At 41.3% G+C, this 15,328-nt stretch overlaps 1 protein-coding gene across 1 annotated transcript in view; it reads right to left on the minus strand.

Moving 5' to 3' along the window:
* MAP2K1 (mitogen-activated protein kinase kinase 1) overlaps window positions 1–14,962 on the minus strand; it is a 54,909-nt gene extending 39,947 nt beyond the window's left edge. The window contains exon 1 of the mRNA XM_090028748.1: window positions 14,516–14,962. Within this exon, the coding sequence (XP_089884874.1) occupies window positions 14,516–14,595 (80 nt within the window). The 5' untranslated portion in view covers window positions 14,596–14,962. The remainder of the gene's footprint in view (window positions 1–14,515) is intronic.
* Window positions 14,963–15,328: the final 366 nt, after the last annotated feature.

Consider the following 15,328-nt stretch of genomic DNA (forward strand, 5'->3'; position numbering starts at 1 on the left):
CCAATTGTCAAAAGCGTGTCACCAGAGCAGCAATGCTTAACCAGGGTACCAGGGCACCCAGAGTGCCAAAAGATTTCTGAAAGGTGCTGTAAGGTGAGGAGTGAAGTGCAGGCTCAGGCTTCTCCCTTCCTGGCCACTGCCCAGCCCCACTGCAAAGAGATAAGCACCGTAACAAATAGTGTTTTTTAAAATGGGTGCCACTCAATTCAAGAAGTTATGGAGGGTGCCTCAAGTCAAGCAAGAGGTGCCTCAAATCTCAACAGGTCAAGAACCACTGCATTCGTGTAAAGACAGTGCTCACTATTTCAAGTGCAGCTGAGTAATAAGATATAATACTATTTTCTAATTCAGGCAGTCCTTACTTGGTTCCTGAAAACCATGTCTTAAGTTGAAACATTGCAACTCTGAGCCAATTTTCTCATGAGAAACAGTGTTATAAACGGCGGCTTCGTTCCTGAATCAAGGCCTAATACCCTATTTTCACCAAAAATACCCCAGAATTGTGTACTCAGTCAATTACAGATGAGTAAAATAGCTACATTAATGTATTTATATTGTAAACAGCAATCATATTGATTTGGAAGGACTTCTTGGAGGTGACTTTCCTGGACTTTTTGAAGGTTTCTTGGCTGGAGTCTTCTCAGGAGTCTTGGCATCCAAGGAAGTTTGGACAGATGTTCTCCAGGGAGATGGGTGACACAGAACTTGTTCGCTGGTGTGGTGTCACATCCGATCAAGCATTGTGAAGTCGAAACTGACATCAGAAAAGTTGAAAAAGGGTGTCAATTTAGGAACGCTGCAAGTGCGAAACGTTGCAAGTCGAGGACTGCCTGTATGTTTAAGCCAGTGTCCAATACCCAACGGTCTCGTATAAACCCAATGAATGGAAATGCATGTCAGAATTCCCCTATCCATAACAAGTGTGCATGTATACAATCAGTATTTCAGCATGCCAATCAAATGACTTGAAAGACTGAGAGGAGCCCTTAGAAAAGAAGTTTTTAGATTTGAAAATTATTTCAATTCTAATACAAAGTCACTTTTAACAGAGTTAAGGAAAGCCTCAAAAATCAGTTGCCCTGAGTCCCACTAGTAAATGGGAAAGATTCTTGTCTGTTTGTTGACAGGTGTTTTGGGTATTCTACTACCAAATTAATGGAAATCTGTGTGTGAATGTCTGCCAATCCTTTCTTGGGACTTTATTAGGAAGGAGGTCAGCAGGAACATAACATCCCATCTCATGAAAACTTCTGAGCTGATCATTTGTTTTCATTCTGCTTCTTCTTGAACAAAGCCTTGGCTCGTCAGGAATTTTCATAAAAAACAAAATAGCCAATAGCCCGCTGAAGATTATAGCAACCTCGCCGGTAGACTGGTCGTTCACAGCAAGGACCTGAATTTGAGTCTTGTCTATTCCTGATGAGAACCCTTGTGCCCTAAGCTGCCTTTTTTTTTTTTTGCGGGGGGGGGAAGGGTGACATATAAATCTAATTAATAAATGCATATATAGACAATGGTGGAGATACTGTTGGGGTATGATTCTCATCTCCCTCCTCTTCCTCCTCCCCCCCAAGCTTAGAAGCCTTCTTAGCAAGTTTCATCAACTAGCATCCAGTTCCACATTAATGAATCAGCATGGGGTTTGGTGAGGTTTTTGTTTGTTTGTTTTTAATTAAAAGAAAGATTCTCAATTCACTCTATTAGAAAAGAATGTCTGAAATCTACCATTTTCAGACATTCTGCATCAAATACTCTACTTACACAGCTCACTAGAATTAGGGATGTCAACGTTTAAATGTTTAACTGTTCACACATTGATAATGGGGGGTAAAACCATGCTGGTTATCATTTAGCACTGGCCAAGGAGCAGTCCAATGGGGAGGGGCATGGGGAAAAGGGGGAAGAGAAGTGGTGTGCAGCTCCTGAAGGCAGAAGGGCAGGCAGGTGGGAGAGAAGGAAGGAGGGAAGAGTGAGGAGGAGGGACTAGTACCTAGCATGGCAGGAAAAGGGGGGGATGGACCTGCAAGGGGCCCGATCCTTCTTGTGGCAGTACAGCCCTAGCCCCTTACCTGCTATCCGCCCCAAGGCACACATTCACCCACTGCCAGCAACTAGCTGGGCTCTGCAGACCCTGATGCAGCCACTTGCAATCTCCCAGCTACCCACCATGGCCAGCTCAGGCTCCAGGCAGGCCCCTGCTGCCTGCCACAGAGCTCAGGCTGCTCACAGCATGTGGCAGGAAGGCTGCAAGCAGTTGGACTGGGGTCTGCAGAGCCCCAGCCTGGCTCATTGCTGGAAGCAGGTGAACACATGCCCCGGAGTAGACTGCAAGAAAGGGGCTGGGGCTTCACTGCTACAAGAAGGATCAGGCCCCTTGCAGCTCCCCTACCATCCACCAAAAAAAGGTGCACATGCACCAGCCACAAGGTGCACAAAAGTGCCTAAAAGTGATCTAAGGTTTCCACTGTACCAAATACAATGTAACATACTGACATAAAACTTTTAATTTTTAACTGAAAAGACCAGAAAAATCTACCATTTAGTTCACTGTGACAGCCCATCAGATCTGGAGCTGGGTTTCAATTTCCCCAAGGTCCTGACATGTTTAAGAGCAGCCCTGGCTTTAAGCAGTCATATGTTAATCATCAATTTAAAACAACAAGAACAACAACAACAAAAAACCCAAAAACAAACAAACAAAAAAACCCTTACTTCTAGTCAAGCTAAATTTAAGTGATTAAATCCTTATTTCTTCAAAATTACCAAAATACATATATAAGCAAACACATACAACATCCATCTCTCTCTCACACACACAGAGCAAATTTATCCAGTTTCCAAGCACTCGGTTTACATTCCTAGTAACAAACTTTCAATCAGATGAAAATGGCGTGTACAAAGCTCTCTGCATTCTGATAGTAGTTCTTTAACAACAAAACTTTCAGCAAATAGACAAATCCTACGTTCTGGGGAGTGGGAGGGGGTTTGTCTACAACCTTGCATAAAGCATGGTTTTTTAGAATTAATTTGTCTGATGCAGAATATTTTCATTTCAAAGTAAAATGAGCTTTAACACATTTGCATTTCATCTCTTGATGCTGAAACTCAGATCCCAAACTAAATCCCAAGTGTAAAGTATCTCCATGGTTTCTATCTGATTGAAATGACTGATCAAAGCTATAGAAGTCAGGGACAGAATAAGGACAGAACTCTTGTATACCCATTCCTTATTTGTGGAGGTGAAAAAAAGGAACACACAGACATGCATCTGCCATGGGTGCAATTGAGGGAAAAAAGGGACAATGACACTGTCAAACCATACAGGAAAGAAAATGTGCAAAGCTTTTGTTGGAATTCAGTGCAGTCCCTGGATCTAAAGGTTGTATGTTGTCTATAGTTATCACAGGTAAGTCATGCAACCCAGACTTGTCTGTTGGATTTGGCATATAAAATTGCAATCTCTGGAGGCTTTACTTTGGGAAACAGATTTGCTGACTCACCATCTCTACCCCTGAGGCACAGAATACAAATCTAAAAATAAAAACACAAGAAGTGTTATAAGAAAGTTTTCCTTACTTGTTTGGTTGCTTTTTTAAAAAAATTGTAAATAGGTAAATAAATAAATGACAAAGATATTACCTATCTTTATGAAGAATCTTAGGCAGAATATTGTTGTAGCATCTCTGCTTCCAACTCCCATGTGTAGATTGTAAATTAAAAATAAGGCTCCTTCATGAACATTAGTTTCCTGTGTATCATCTAGTCACTGACATTACAGTATACCTTCTCTTGATGGAGCATTGATGAGATATAGGAAAGAGTTAAGCTGATGTCCATTAAAGAATACAAGTAGATTAAGTTCTACTGGAGTTCACTCTCTTCTTGTTCAGACATGAGTGTGGATAACAAGGAGTTTCCATTTTAGCAGACGTTTGTGAAGAGTTACTAAGCAGCGAATTATTCCCTCTGCTGAAATAGTTGTCCATTCCCTGTAGGCAGTAACTCCCAGGGAAGCTTGTCTCCGTTTAGAAATATTAACCTCAGTAGAAGTGACATTGTATGAGTTAATACCACTGCATCTTTACCAAATAAAAAACACTTGGTCACTAAAGTGCCTATACACATGTAGTGAGGCTGCTCCAATGTGCTTTAATACAGGCATCAGAGCAGACCTAATTAATCGGGTCTGCTGGAGCATACTCATTAAATCGCAAGCCAGTGTCTCATAAATTAGCATCCTTGTGCTAAAGGTGGTGGCTGGGGCACTAACTAAAGCTCATTTGATGAACTTTAACTAAAGTGTCCCCACCACCATTTTTCAGCATGGGGATGCTAATACAAGAGATGCTCTGGGCACTCTAAAGTGCCACCCCCCACGCTCCCGAAGCACATGTATAAATGCCCATATGCTAAGAAATCAATAGGGTTCTTAGAAAGAGAACCCTAAGATGCAACTGCCCACTGCTCCACTCCAGAGAAAGACTTGGGGAAGTGGGAACAAACAAAGTTTTACAAGTTAAAACCCAAAGTTGCTAACCAGGCTCTTACTTAGAGACTGTGCTGCCAATCAAAAACCCCTCTCCAAGCCTTCCAGGTAATCCCTAAGGCTACAAGGGAATATGTGGAGAGGGGATCTGCACTGCTTCCAGGAAGAGTAGAGAGATACCAACAACTTGGGGACGAGAGGAAATAAACAAAACACTTATCTGAAAATGCATCTATCCTATTATAAGAAACACGTAGAATTATGAGCTGTGTGTTCGTTATGCATATATGGATATACTTCGTGTGTACTCCCTCACACTATCCGGCAAACAACTTCCTGTGGGCTTCCTGTGTCATGCACCAGCAAATGAAAGACATCATTTTCATGCACTCTTATGGACACAGTACACACACTCCCCCATGCCTACAAGTAGGTGTTTCATAGTAATGGCAGCCATAAAACCACAACTGTAAATCAGGATAAAGCAAGTGTGAATCAGCACTGAGAGCATGAAGAAAATAGGTCTGAGAAAGTGATAGTATCCTTCTTAAATGCTCCAAAGGTCTACATGCCAGGAGCAGGAAGATGATAAAAAGCCTGTTTTTCAAAGAGATCTATGCTCAAGTCTCTAGCCTGTGAATGTTTATACACATGCTTAAACAGACCTCCTCACATCAGGTAAAGTTATTTGCAGGTTTGGAGCCATACTATTTAAAGAGAGTGTACCAGAATTCTGTAATAGCCCATTTTGAAACACAGAGGACAACAGTATAACCTTGCCTACTCTTGTGGATTTCTATTCCAGAAGCTAGCCATTAAGAGACCACTATCAGCCACGTATGGTAGTTACTGCTAAAGTTTGCTTCTTATTTCTACACGCTGTTTTCTCATCGTGAACACATGAAGCCCCACTTGCATGGCAGGGTTCCCATGGGAGGTTACAGTCAGGCAAAATACTCAATGGAACTAATGCTCTTCTCCCAGTCTGAGAGGTTCACAGTCTTGCCATCTTAATTAATACATTTTTGCCTCTTTGCTGGACAGAGGAGAGCATTCATGAAATACAGCAGAAAATATTACGCTATACTTTGATTTATCCAATAATCATTAGCATATAGTTGGTTTTTATACTACACATTTGGATAAAGCTAGACACCACTCTAAAACGGGATAATCCCAAGAACGACTTTGCTCAGTACAGTGTTAGCCTGAAATCAGGGTAGATTTCCTTAGTTTAATCAGGATGTTATGAAGTGCTCCAAAAGGGATAGAAACTGGGTTAAAGACAAAGTCATGCCTATACAAAAAAGTTGTAATACTAGCTCGACTCACAAAACCTTCTCTTTCCCTTCCTTGTATACCATGTCTTTTCTTCACCCCTGTGCAAATTAGCAATAAAATGCTAATAGTGGGAATTAAACATTTTGCACTCGCCCACATTTTTTTTTTTAAATGGAAATTTGTAATGTCAGTCACACCACACAGAGATACAAGAGAGCTAAAACTATCACTGTTTTCAATTGCTTTTTTGTTTCAACTGGAAACAGTAGGCCGATATCTCTATAACTTTAATTCTTAATAAGTTGTGTGTATTGATAGATCAGATGTGTTGTGATATAGGAGTGCCAAGAGGTAAAGTCAGTTTTGTTCTGTTTTTTTTATAAATTAAAAACATCAGTCACCCTGGATTACAGAAATGTAGGCTGATAAGCAATTCAAATACTAAAACACTTTTTTTAAAACAATTTCTTTGAAAGGAAACATCTTCTGCTTAAATGCCATTAATCCTTCAGCCTTAAATCATTTCCACACTTGAGATGCTACCCACAAGCTTCCATTAAATACCACAGAAACAGAAAAGATAAAACATTTCCAAATGCTGATGCAGGTGAAACAGGGTAATTATTACTAATGTTAATTTTAAACTTAATTTGACCAGTTTATGTGCCTGTTATTCATTTGGCACCGGGGGGGGGGGGGAGCTGTTCTGAATCTTTTCCCTTTAATTCACAAGGATGATAATTAAGACAACTACATTTTCTGAACAAACTAGCTTTTCTGCTGTTTCCTGCTTCATAGGAGAACATTGTTTTGTAGAAAAATTTAAGCCGTTATTCTTATAATACTGAATTAAATATAAACCTCAGGTAGAAAGTAGGTTGAGGGTTTTTTGTTTTGTTTTAGTACTCATTTGTATAAAATATAAAATGAAGATATCGAAAACCTTTTACAAAAGCACTGATATTGCAAGTTCTAGCATGGAAAAAAAATTCTACCATAAAGTTTTCTGCTCAGTGACACTTGTGGTTAAAAGTCCAATCACAGTTTATTGTATTGTGGGTAAAGAGAAACAGCTTTTTAGAAGAACCTACTACACAATTCATGTTTACATAGTACCTCAAGGTACGTACAGAAACAAAAGCAATTCATCCCTACTTAGTACATACTAAGTTATCACAAAAGACTGCCTGCCTGCCTGGAACTGTAAGAAACCAAACATAAAAGTCAGATACATTAGTTACAGTCTAAACATTGTAATAAAACAGAAGCATGTGGAGTTTTTAAAATTGGTTCACTACAGTACCTTATAGTTTACTCTTTTAAAAGTAATTAGTCTTCCTAGTGCTAAATTGATTTATGCTTTCTAAAGCAAACCAAAATCTTATTACAGTAAAATCTTTCCCCCCTTGCTGCAATTATGCAATAAAGCAGAATTGAACACTAGCTGGAATATCCAAGACACTGAAAAAAAAAACCGTCTGCACTTTTTATTTGCAAAAAAGAATTATATAATATTGTCTAGGAGTTGCACTATGTGCATTAATTGTTAGCTAATTAAATATTTCAAACTATTTTTAATCCATTCACCTAGCCACAATGAAGGAAGTGAAGAGTGTTGCAGACCCTGAATTTCCAACACTTATTGCATTAATAATGTTATACTAGCCTTTTCAATATTATTAAATTTGCATTTCTAATCCAGTGAAGGAGAATATACACATGCAGACTTGAACAGGTGGCTATAGACTGGATGGGCGGTATTCCCTTTGAAATTATCCTAAATTTACAAAGCCTTATCCAGCAAAAATACCCTTGTGCCATATATTTGGAAGATGTTATCCTGCCATGAAAAGAAAATGACAGAGACAACAGCTTGGAATGTAGTAAGAGATGCATCATTTACACATCCACAATTACTGTGTGCTTGCAACTGCTATTCAGCTGTTTCAGAGGCTTTGGGGTCTAAACTTATGGACCATACCACACATACAGCTTTCATTTAAGCCAGTGGAAGCCACTTGCATCAAGGATGTCAAAGATATGGCCCACAGGTCATCTCATTCAAACCCTGGTGCTGCCGGTGGGTTTTGGAGTCTGTGGGGCTGGGCTGGCCCATGAATCAGCCCTGCCCCAGCTTACCTGGCCCATGAAGCCAGATGAGTTTGACACCACAGGTGTACATGAGTGGTTTAACCTGAGGGTTTAGGTTTTTTTAAACCCAAGATAGTGTGGGAGGAAGTAGTGGTCATTTTATCACCATGTTTTATAGATCTGCTCTGCAGAAATCAGATATGGAGCACAGGTGAAACCACTAGATATGCCAAGGAGTGGCCTAATGAACATAAGGGCCTTTGACAGGTTGCCCGTGAGCCCTGCAAAAATAATCCAAGGCCTTGTTGGGCAGCTCCCACACCCCGCAGGACTATTCAGTCACACTGATCGGTCAGTTAACAGGACTGGGCAGGGGACAGTGGGCTAGGCACCATGACAGCTTGCTGCTGGGTGGGCGATCAGGAAGCAGTCACTTTCCCTTCATCTTGCAGAGGGGGAGAGAAAGCAGGGGACCACGGGATACTGGGTGTTTCTTAGACGTTACAGTAACTGGCCAGATGTGGAACCACAACGAAGTTGTTATTTCAATCAGCAGTTTCTGGGGCAGATTTGCCATCCCTCAGCAAGCTGCTATAGCATCTGGTCAGTCATAATCTGTTGTAGGAAACTTGCATGAGGACCACAACAAATGTAACATATGCCAGAGCCTTAATTCAATTCCACTCTCCATTGAGGTCCATTTTACAAGGCGGGGAAGATGACTATTTAGGAGGGAGGTGAAAGAAGCCCAGGGGAAAAAAAAAAGGCAAAAGCATTTGATGAGACAATAAATGAAAATGTTTGGAGCCAACCTGACTTGCTGTCTCTATTACACAACAAGCAACATTTTCTTGGCAAAGACTTCTGCTATGAAAAACCTGTGATGTACATACTGAACGACCATCTATTTCCTTTGCAAACTCTATTATGAAATGAATTCAAAGATAATTCTGCATAACAGTTTCCTGGAATCATCTTTGACTATCAAATAGGGCAACTGTACTCAGAGGATAGTGCTAGCTATTTAGCAGCCTTTTTAATCCCCCTTCAACAAGACTGAAGACAGGGAATAGAGTGCAACTTGGCAGCATTTAGCATGTTACTTTTCTCACAGTTTTTTTTTTTCCAGGAATTACTCTTGTGTATTATTTGTAGGGGCTGGATTCATTACTATAGATACAAAAAAAGTCTTACATCATCACCCCATACCTCATTGTATACTGACAACAATAGGACTAGATTTGATATTCTGTGTTTGCTTCTCTCCATCTGGGCTTTCTCCCATGTAACTTCATATTCAGGGAATACCTTTCTTGATGGTGTCTAGAAATATTGCTTTTATTCAAAGGTACCACACAGATCTTCTGTTTATTCACTCTACCTTTTTTATCATTCAAAACAAAAATTTTAGAAGTGCTAAATCATACTATGCATGAGCTTCATTCACTAATAACATAATCTTATTAAGAATATAGGTACCTCAACAATGCCAAACATCACTTAGCTGTTTTCACAAGGAAACAAGTTATTTTTGTGAAAGATAAATGAACACCAAGTATACATGGAGCAAAACAAGTTCATCTGCTTCGATGTTTTATATCCCCGTTTGTCTTGAAAAAAGGACAATGCCGCCTATCAGTTTTGCCCGTCATTTAGTGCATGCTTTCAGAAACAAAACACAACCCCCCCCCACTCCCCCACAAAAGAACAAAAAATCCACACACCCCGATACCATACGCGGCGCTACTTTGCACGTACAACCAGGCTTTTAACATGCAGTTTAAATCGTGGGGACAGGATTTTTCTTTACACACCTTTTTGGGCACAGGTATTTTAGCAGACATTTTCACCCAGTTTCCTGAGGTCATTAAAATACTTAAGCATGAATTACGGAATGTTTGAATTTAGTCATTTAAATGATAAATCCCCAATTACAGTGCCACTTTTATGACAATGTTTAAGTAAAACACATAAGTATTAGTAAAGATACAAGAGGCTGCAGTTTCCTTTGAGTTTGAGCATGCATTGCAAAACTGCTGCCACCTTTCAATCCAGCTAATTTAAATTAAAATATCTTTAGTCACATTTAGTCCAAAATAAGTACCCTGAAAGAAGCTTGTACCAAAATAACTATACTGGTTTAGGAAACCAGTTTACCTAAATTGGTGCATGCTGGTATGAACCCTGGCCCTTGCTGTGCTGCTTCAAGCGGTGCAGGGACTTTTGCTGCTATTAAATACAGCAAAAGGGCTCAGGTAAATATCAAAGTTGCAAGAAATTCTAGAGAGAAGTGAAATCGAGGCAGATTTGTTCCAGTCATGGAATTGCCATATGGATGTGTTAAAAGTTGTCTATACTCAAAAAAGGAGAAGGAAAATAGTAGAAGCAGCAGAAGTGATAGTAGTAGTATTAGTAGTAGTAGTATTAAAAAAAAAAAAGTAATTCCTATATCCTTTTGCATGGGTCGAGAATAGACAGGCTTGTTCAGAGGCATGAGCTTTCCTAGGCTACTATGAACGCTCGTGAGAAGCTCAGACCCCTCGAACAAGTTTGCTTATAAAGGTTCCACCCTGCCCTGCCTTCTTTCACAGAGTTTACACTGACCAGTTGCATCAAACCAAGAGAGACCTATGCTTTGTCTCCACTTGGATTTTACATTGGAATAAGTATCTCAGTGTGCATACACTATTTGCAATAAAGATACCACCTACAAATTACAGTCACTCCCTTTTACAGGGAACAAGAAACCGTATTAGAATAAAGGAAGCTTCTCTTTGATAGAATTCCCTTCCTGCTTCTTAAAAGAGCTTCTGCCTAGGATGTTCACTCTCCAGCCTGACCTAAGATATGCTGCATTTAACTTCACTCACGTGGACCTTGCATGATCACATATTTTGGACAGGTACAGGAAAGGCAGAAGTTTGAAGGGAAGGGAATTATCCCAAATTATGTAGTAGAAGGAAGAAAAATAAACTCTGCGTGTTAGCAGTGTGAAGGGACATTGACGAAAGTGAGATTCAGGCCTCTAGAACATACTTTACAATTGTCATTATATATTCATGTACTAGTATACTTTTCTTGGCTTCTAACAGAGGGGTGGCCAAAATTCTTGACCCTTCTAGCTGCAAACCAAAAACTGACACAGCCGAGAGCCACAGGAAACAAAAGCTTTAGAGGTGCACATGTGCCAAATACTCCAAGAATACTGTAATGTTAAAATGACCACTCAAAATAAATATGCAAAAATTAAAATCAAAATAGAAGTTGAAAGAGAGTATATTTATTGAACTAGTTCTCTCATCAGGAGCAATTCTTAAATTGCTCAAGAACTACATATGTTCTGGTCACCTAAACCAGGGGTGCTCAAGCTCTGGCTTCTGGGTTGGTTCTGACCCTCAGCACCATGTGATCTGGCCTGCATGGCTCCCCACAGATCCATGGGGAGTCCTGCAGACCAGGGCCCGATTCAAGCATGCAAAACAAGGCAGAAGCACTGTGGAACCTGATCCTGGAGCACAGAGAACACACGAATGTTGGTCTGGAAGGGACTCCCAAATCATTCAGTCATCCACTGTCATCACAGCAGCTCATCACAATCCCTTTTATAACATTATCAAGACCATTATTTTAACTAATTTTAAACTACTCCTATTGGAAGATTAGTGCTTCTATCTGCCAATGCTCAGAAAGCTCCTTTTTTGGACTGAAATGTATTCATGGCTAGCTCATACCCTTTAGTTCTTCTGGCCAATGCCGTCTTCTGGCTTTAATAGTCTTTTCTCCATCTGGTGTTTACTGCCTAATATATTTACAGAGCGCAATCATATCCCGCTCAGACTATTTCACTAAGCTAAACAAACCAAGCTCTTTTTGCCTCCTCTCCTAAGAAAGGCTTTGCATTCCCCTAAAGAGGCATGAAATTAATGAAGCTAACTACGCTTATGTGTGCGTATGAAACCAGGCTATGAGTAACTAAAGGACACCCAGCCAGTAAGAAACCCAGAATTGCAGAAGTTGAGCAAATGAACTACTACAAGTGTTACTAGTTTTACATATGCATGGCACTTTTCCTTCCAGGGAATCCTGAAACATTTTACCAAAATCTAGGCACTTCTATAATGTATAGCAGGAATTAATTTATTTGGACTTGGTAGAATTTGGGAAGGGAAAATTAAATCTAAAAGGATGAATTTATAGGTTAAGGCATAACAAAATAAACAACCCAGAGATGCATCCTAATGAGAGTTAGTGCTCGTGGGGAAGATGGGGAGTTCTGGTTCTTGTGGTTAGTTAATTTGGCTGTATAAATGACGACAGGTTGGGAGATGTGTGTTACATAAACCATATCATCAAAAGAACCTAGGTCACCCCTCATCCTCCACAGGCCAAATATGGGAAGCAACATCTAATCCCAAATAAGGAAGCTACACAGAAAAGCTTCTTAATACTGGAAACTGAAAATGCTGAGACATCCTCTCCTTTATGAAAATAAAACTTTTCTCTAAGTGACCTTAATTTCATGCTTCTTTGTAAATTTTCAACCACAGAAGCGAAGGGACAAATCGGTATGTAACCCAAGTTTCCATACAGTGGTCCAATGAGTGACATTTCTTGGCAGGAAGAACATTGGAGGTATATGTCCCGAGCATCAGAAAGGTTCGCTTTAAGTTTAGGTATCAAAATTAATTAATTCATTTGATACATGCCTCAGTTTCTCTTCTCCAAACTGACAATTATAATGTCTACTCTCAGAGATATGGAAACATCAAACCAAATTACATTTGCAAAGCCCTTAAAAGGTAACTGACCAAGAAATAGTATAATTTCAAGGTATTATTGCACTTTTGCCACACAATTCCCAGCAGATGCTGTGTCACTTAAACCATAACTCTCAATAGGGATCATCACCTAACTGTCAGAGCAGGAAGCTGGGTTCTCAACAATTATTTCGGTGCCCAAATAGATAAGCCAGATTTTCAAGGAGCACAGTAGATATTGAATATTTTGAAAACTGGGTCATAAGCATCACAATGGGTGCTACACATTTTGGAAGTCTCTTATATAGGTGATTAAACAGAAACTGAGCACAATGGGAAAAAAAAACAGGCTCTGATTGCATGAGCTGAGCATTATCACTACATGACTAACACAGCATCTGAAATGGAAGTCCTATCAGCTGTCTGAAAAGAGGCACAACTGTATTTCTTGTAACTGTCTGCCTACCTAAGAAAACAAAAGGCTGATTTCATCCTGCTGGGACAGGAACTTGTGGCTCCGTGGCACAGCAGTGTTTAAACCACAGCTTGTAGTTGTAATCCATCACCTCTGTCTAACAATGAAGTGATGAATGCAGACCTGTTGCCTCTAGCAAACTCCTTTGGTAACACTCTACACTACAGCTAGTGTAACTGTAAGCTTCTCTAGCGATCCTGTTTCCTTCATCTTGTCCCATAAATTCACAGATTATTGAAAAGTAACAATTTAACATGTGCAACCAAAATGTGAGCTAGTGAGGTGTCCCATTTCACCATGCACAGCTACTCTTGGTTTAATTCTATACTACATTTATATAAAAAGGAAGGCAAGATTTTTTGGGTAGATGTGATATCTTTTATTAGACCAGCTAAGTAGTTGGAAAAAAAAGGTTATTTGCAAGCTTTCAGACAAGCACCTTTCTTCAGGCATAGGAAGGGCGTTTGTGCCTGAAAGCTTGCTAAGAAGTTTTTTCCAACTACTCAGTTGATCTAATAAGAGACGTCACATCTATTCAAAGAAGCTTACCTGCCTATGTCCTTAAACCAACATGGCTACAACCAAAAACTGCAGCATATGCATTCACACATATTCATTTGAATATTATAATTAAGGAAGTGTCAACTGTTTTTACAATAATACTCTTTTAAAACCCTGCAATACAGGTGAGGTAAATGAAATCTGATATAAAGGGGAGAAGTTTGTTGTTAAAGGGGGAAAAAAACTACCTTTCTGAATCTTTATGATTTGTCATAATGTCTTCCCCCCCCAAATCTCCCAACATACTTTTTTTGGAAAAGCAAAATGTCTTTGAGCTTTGTTAGATACTTGTTATATATTTCATAATTTGAAAGGCTATCAACTTGAAAATTGCATTTCCATCTGAAAATCTGCTGCCCTCTCATTACAAACACTAGCTAAGGCTACTCAAACTGAAGGAAGTTACAGAATTTGCATTTCTGACTTGTTTACGCCGTGAATGTGACCAGACTTGAGGCATCACCAAATTCCTCGTACTTTTATATAATCACTTGCTCCCCAGCTGAAGAGGCATTTCTAAAGTATTAAAAGCAAGCACGACGCAAACTGTGCGGGAATCATCTCGATTCTCTGAAAGCCAAACCGTGCTATCTGCCGCCAGGTCTGAAAGCATCGCTGATTTTAAAACACAGAGGTTTACAAGCTCTGCTCGTGCTGCCCCGCCTCGTGCTCTCCCCCGCACGACGATGAACACGGCAGCGCTCCCGCCGTGCGCGGCTGAGGTCCTGGAGAAGACGCAGCGGCACCCCCGGCCCGGCCCGGCCCGGCCCCCGGCACAACGCCCGCCCGCGCGCGGCTCGCCCAGCCCTGCCGCCCTCCCCCCGCGCAGAAGTAACACCCAAGCCCCGGGGACGCCGCACTCACTCCGCAGAGCTGGTCCCATTGACGGTGGAGCCGTCCGGGGTCGGGTTCAGCTGGATTGGCATCGGCTTCTTCTTCGGCATGCTTAAATGAACAGAACGCGAGGCTCAAACTACTGAGAAACCCTTTTTTCCGACGCCGATCAGATAAAGAGGACTCCCTGCAGCCAGGCAAACTTAGAGGCTCCCCTAGCTTGGCGGCGGTCTTCGCTGCGGATCAGGCCGGCGCGCCTCTCCCTGCTCCGGGTTGCTCTCCGGCCACACGGGAGCGTGCCCCTTCCTCAGCGGCTCCCGATCGCCCAGCTCCAAAGGCCTCTTCCCGAGCGAGCGCTGCTGCTCCGCGATGCAAGTGCCCTGGATCAAAATGTGCCCTTTTTCTGCTACTGTGCATGTGCAAGCTTCTCGGGCGGCGCTAGTGCGCAAGTGTGCAGCGCCCGCTCATGTGCACTGGGGAAGTGAAGCTGCACTGAAGCCTTGCCCTTACCTTGTCCTTTGCCCTCAGTTTTACTTCCCGGGAAAGGCGTGGGGCCAGTGGTGTTGCTTAATGGGAGATCCTTTCGGCGGGCGGTGGTGCTGCTCCTCTCATCCACGTCCCTTCCTCCGGGGCTTGTTCAAACTGCACACCGCAGAGCCGTGAGCGTGGAAACCAGCACAGAGCCAGGCAGAGGGAGAAGCGAGAGGAGGAGGAGGAGGAGGAGGAGGAGGCTCCCTCCTTGCCGACTGCTCTGGAGCAGACACTGACAATGCCTTCTGCTCTAAAGACGGATTATTTCGGCGCTAATAGTTTGACATTTAACAAGCGACTTCGCAATATTGA

Source organism: Crocodylus siamensis, chromosome 15 (genome assembly GCF_052110815.1).
Source record: "Crocodylus siamensis isolate JL-2025a chromosome 15, ASM5211081v1, whole genome shotgun sequence".
NCBI classification, from domain to species: Eukaryota; Metazoa; Chordata; order Crocodylia; family Crocodylidae; genus Crocodylus; species Crocodylus siamensis.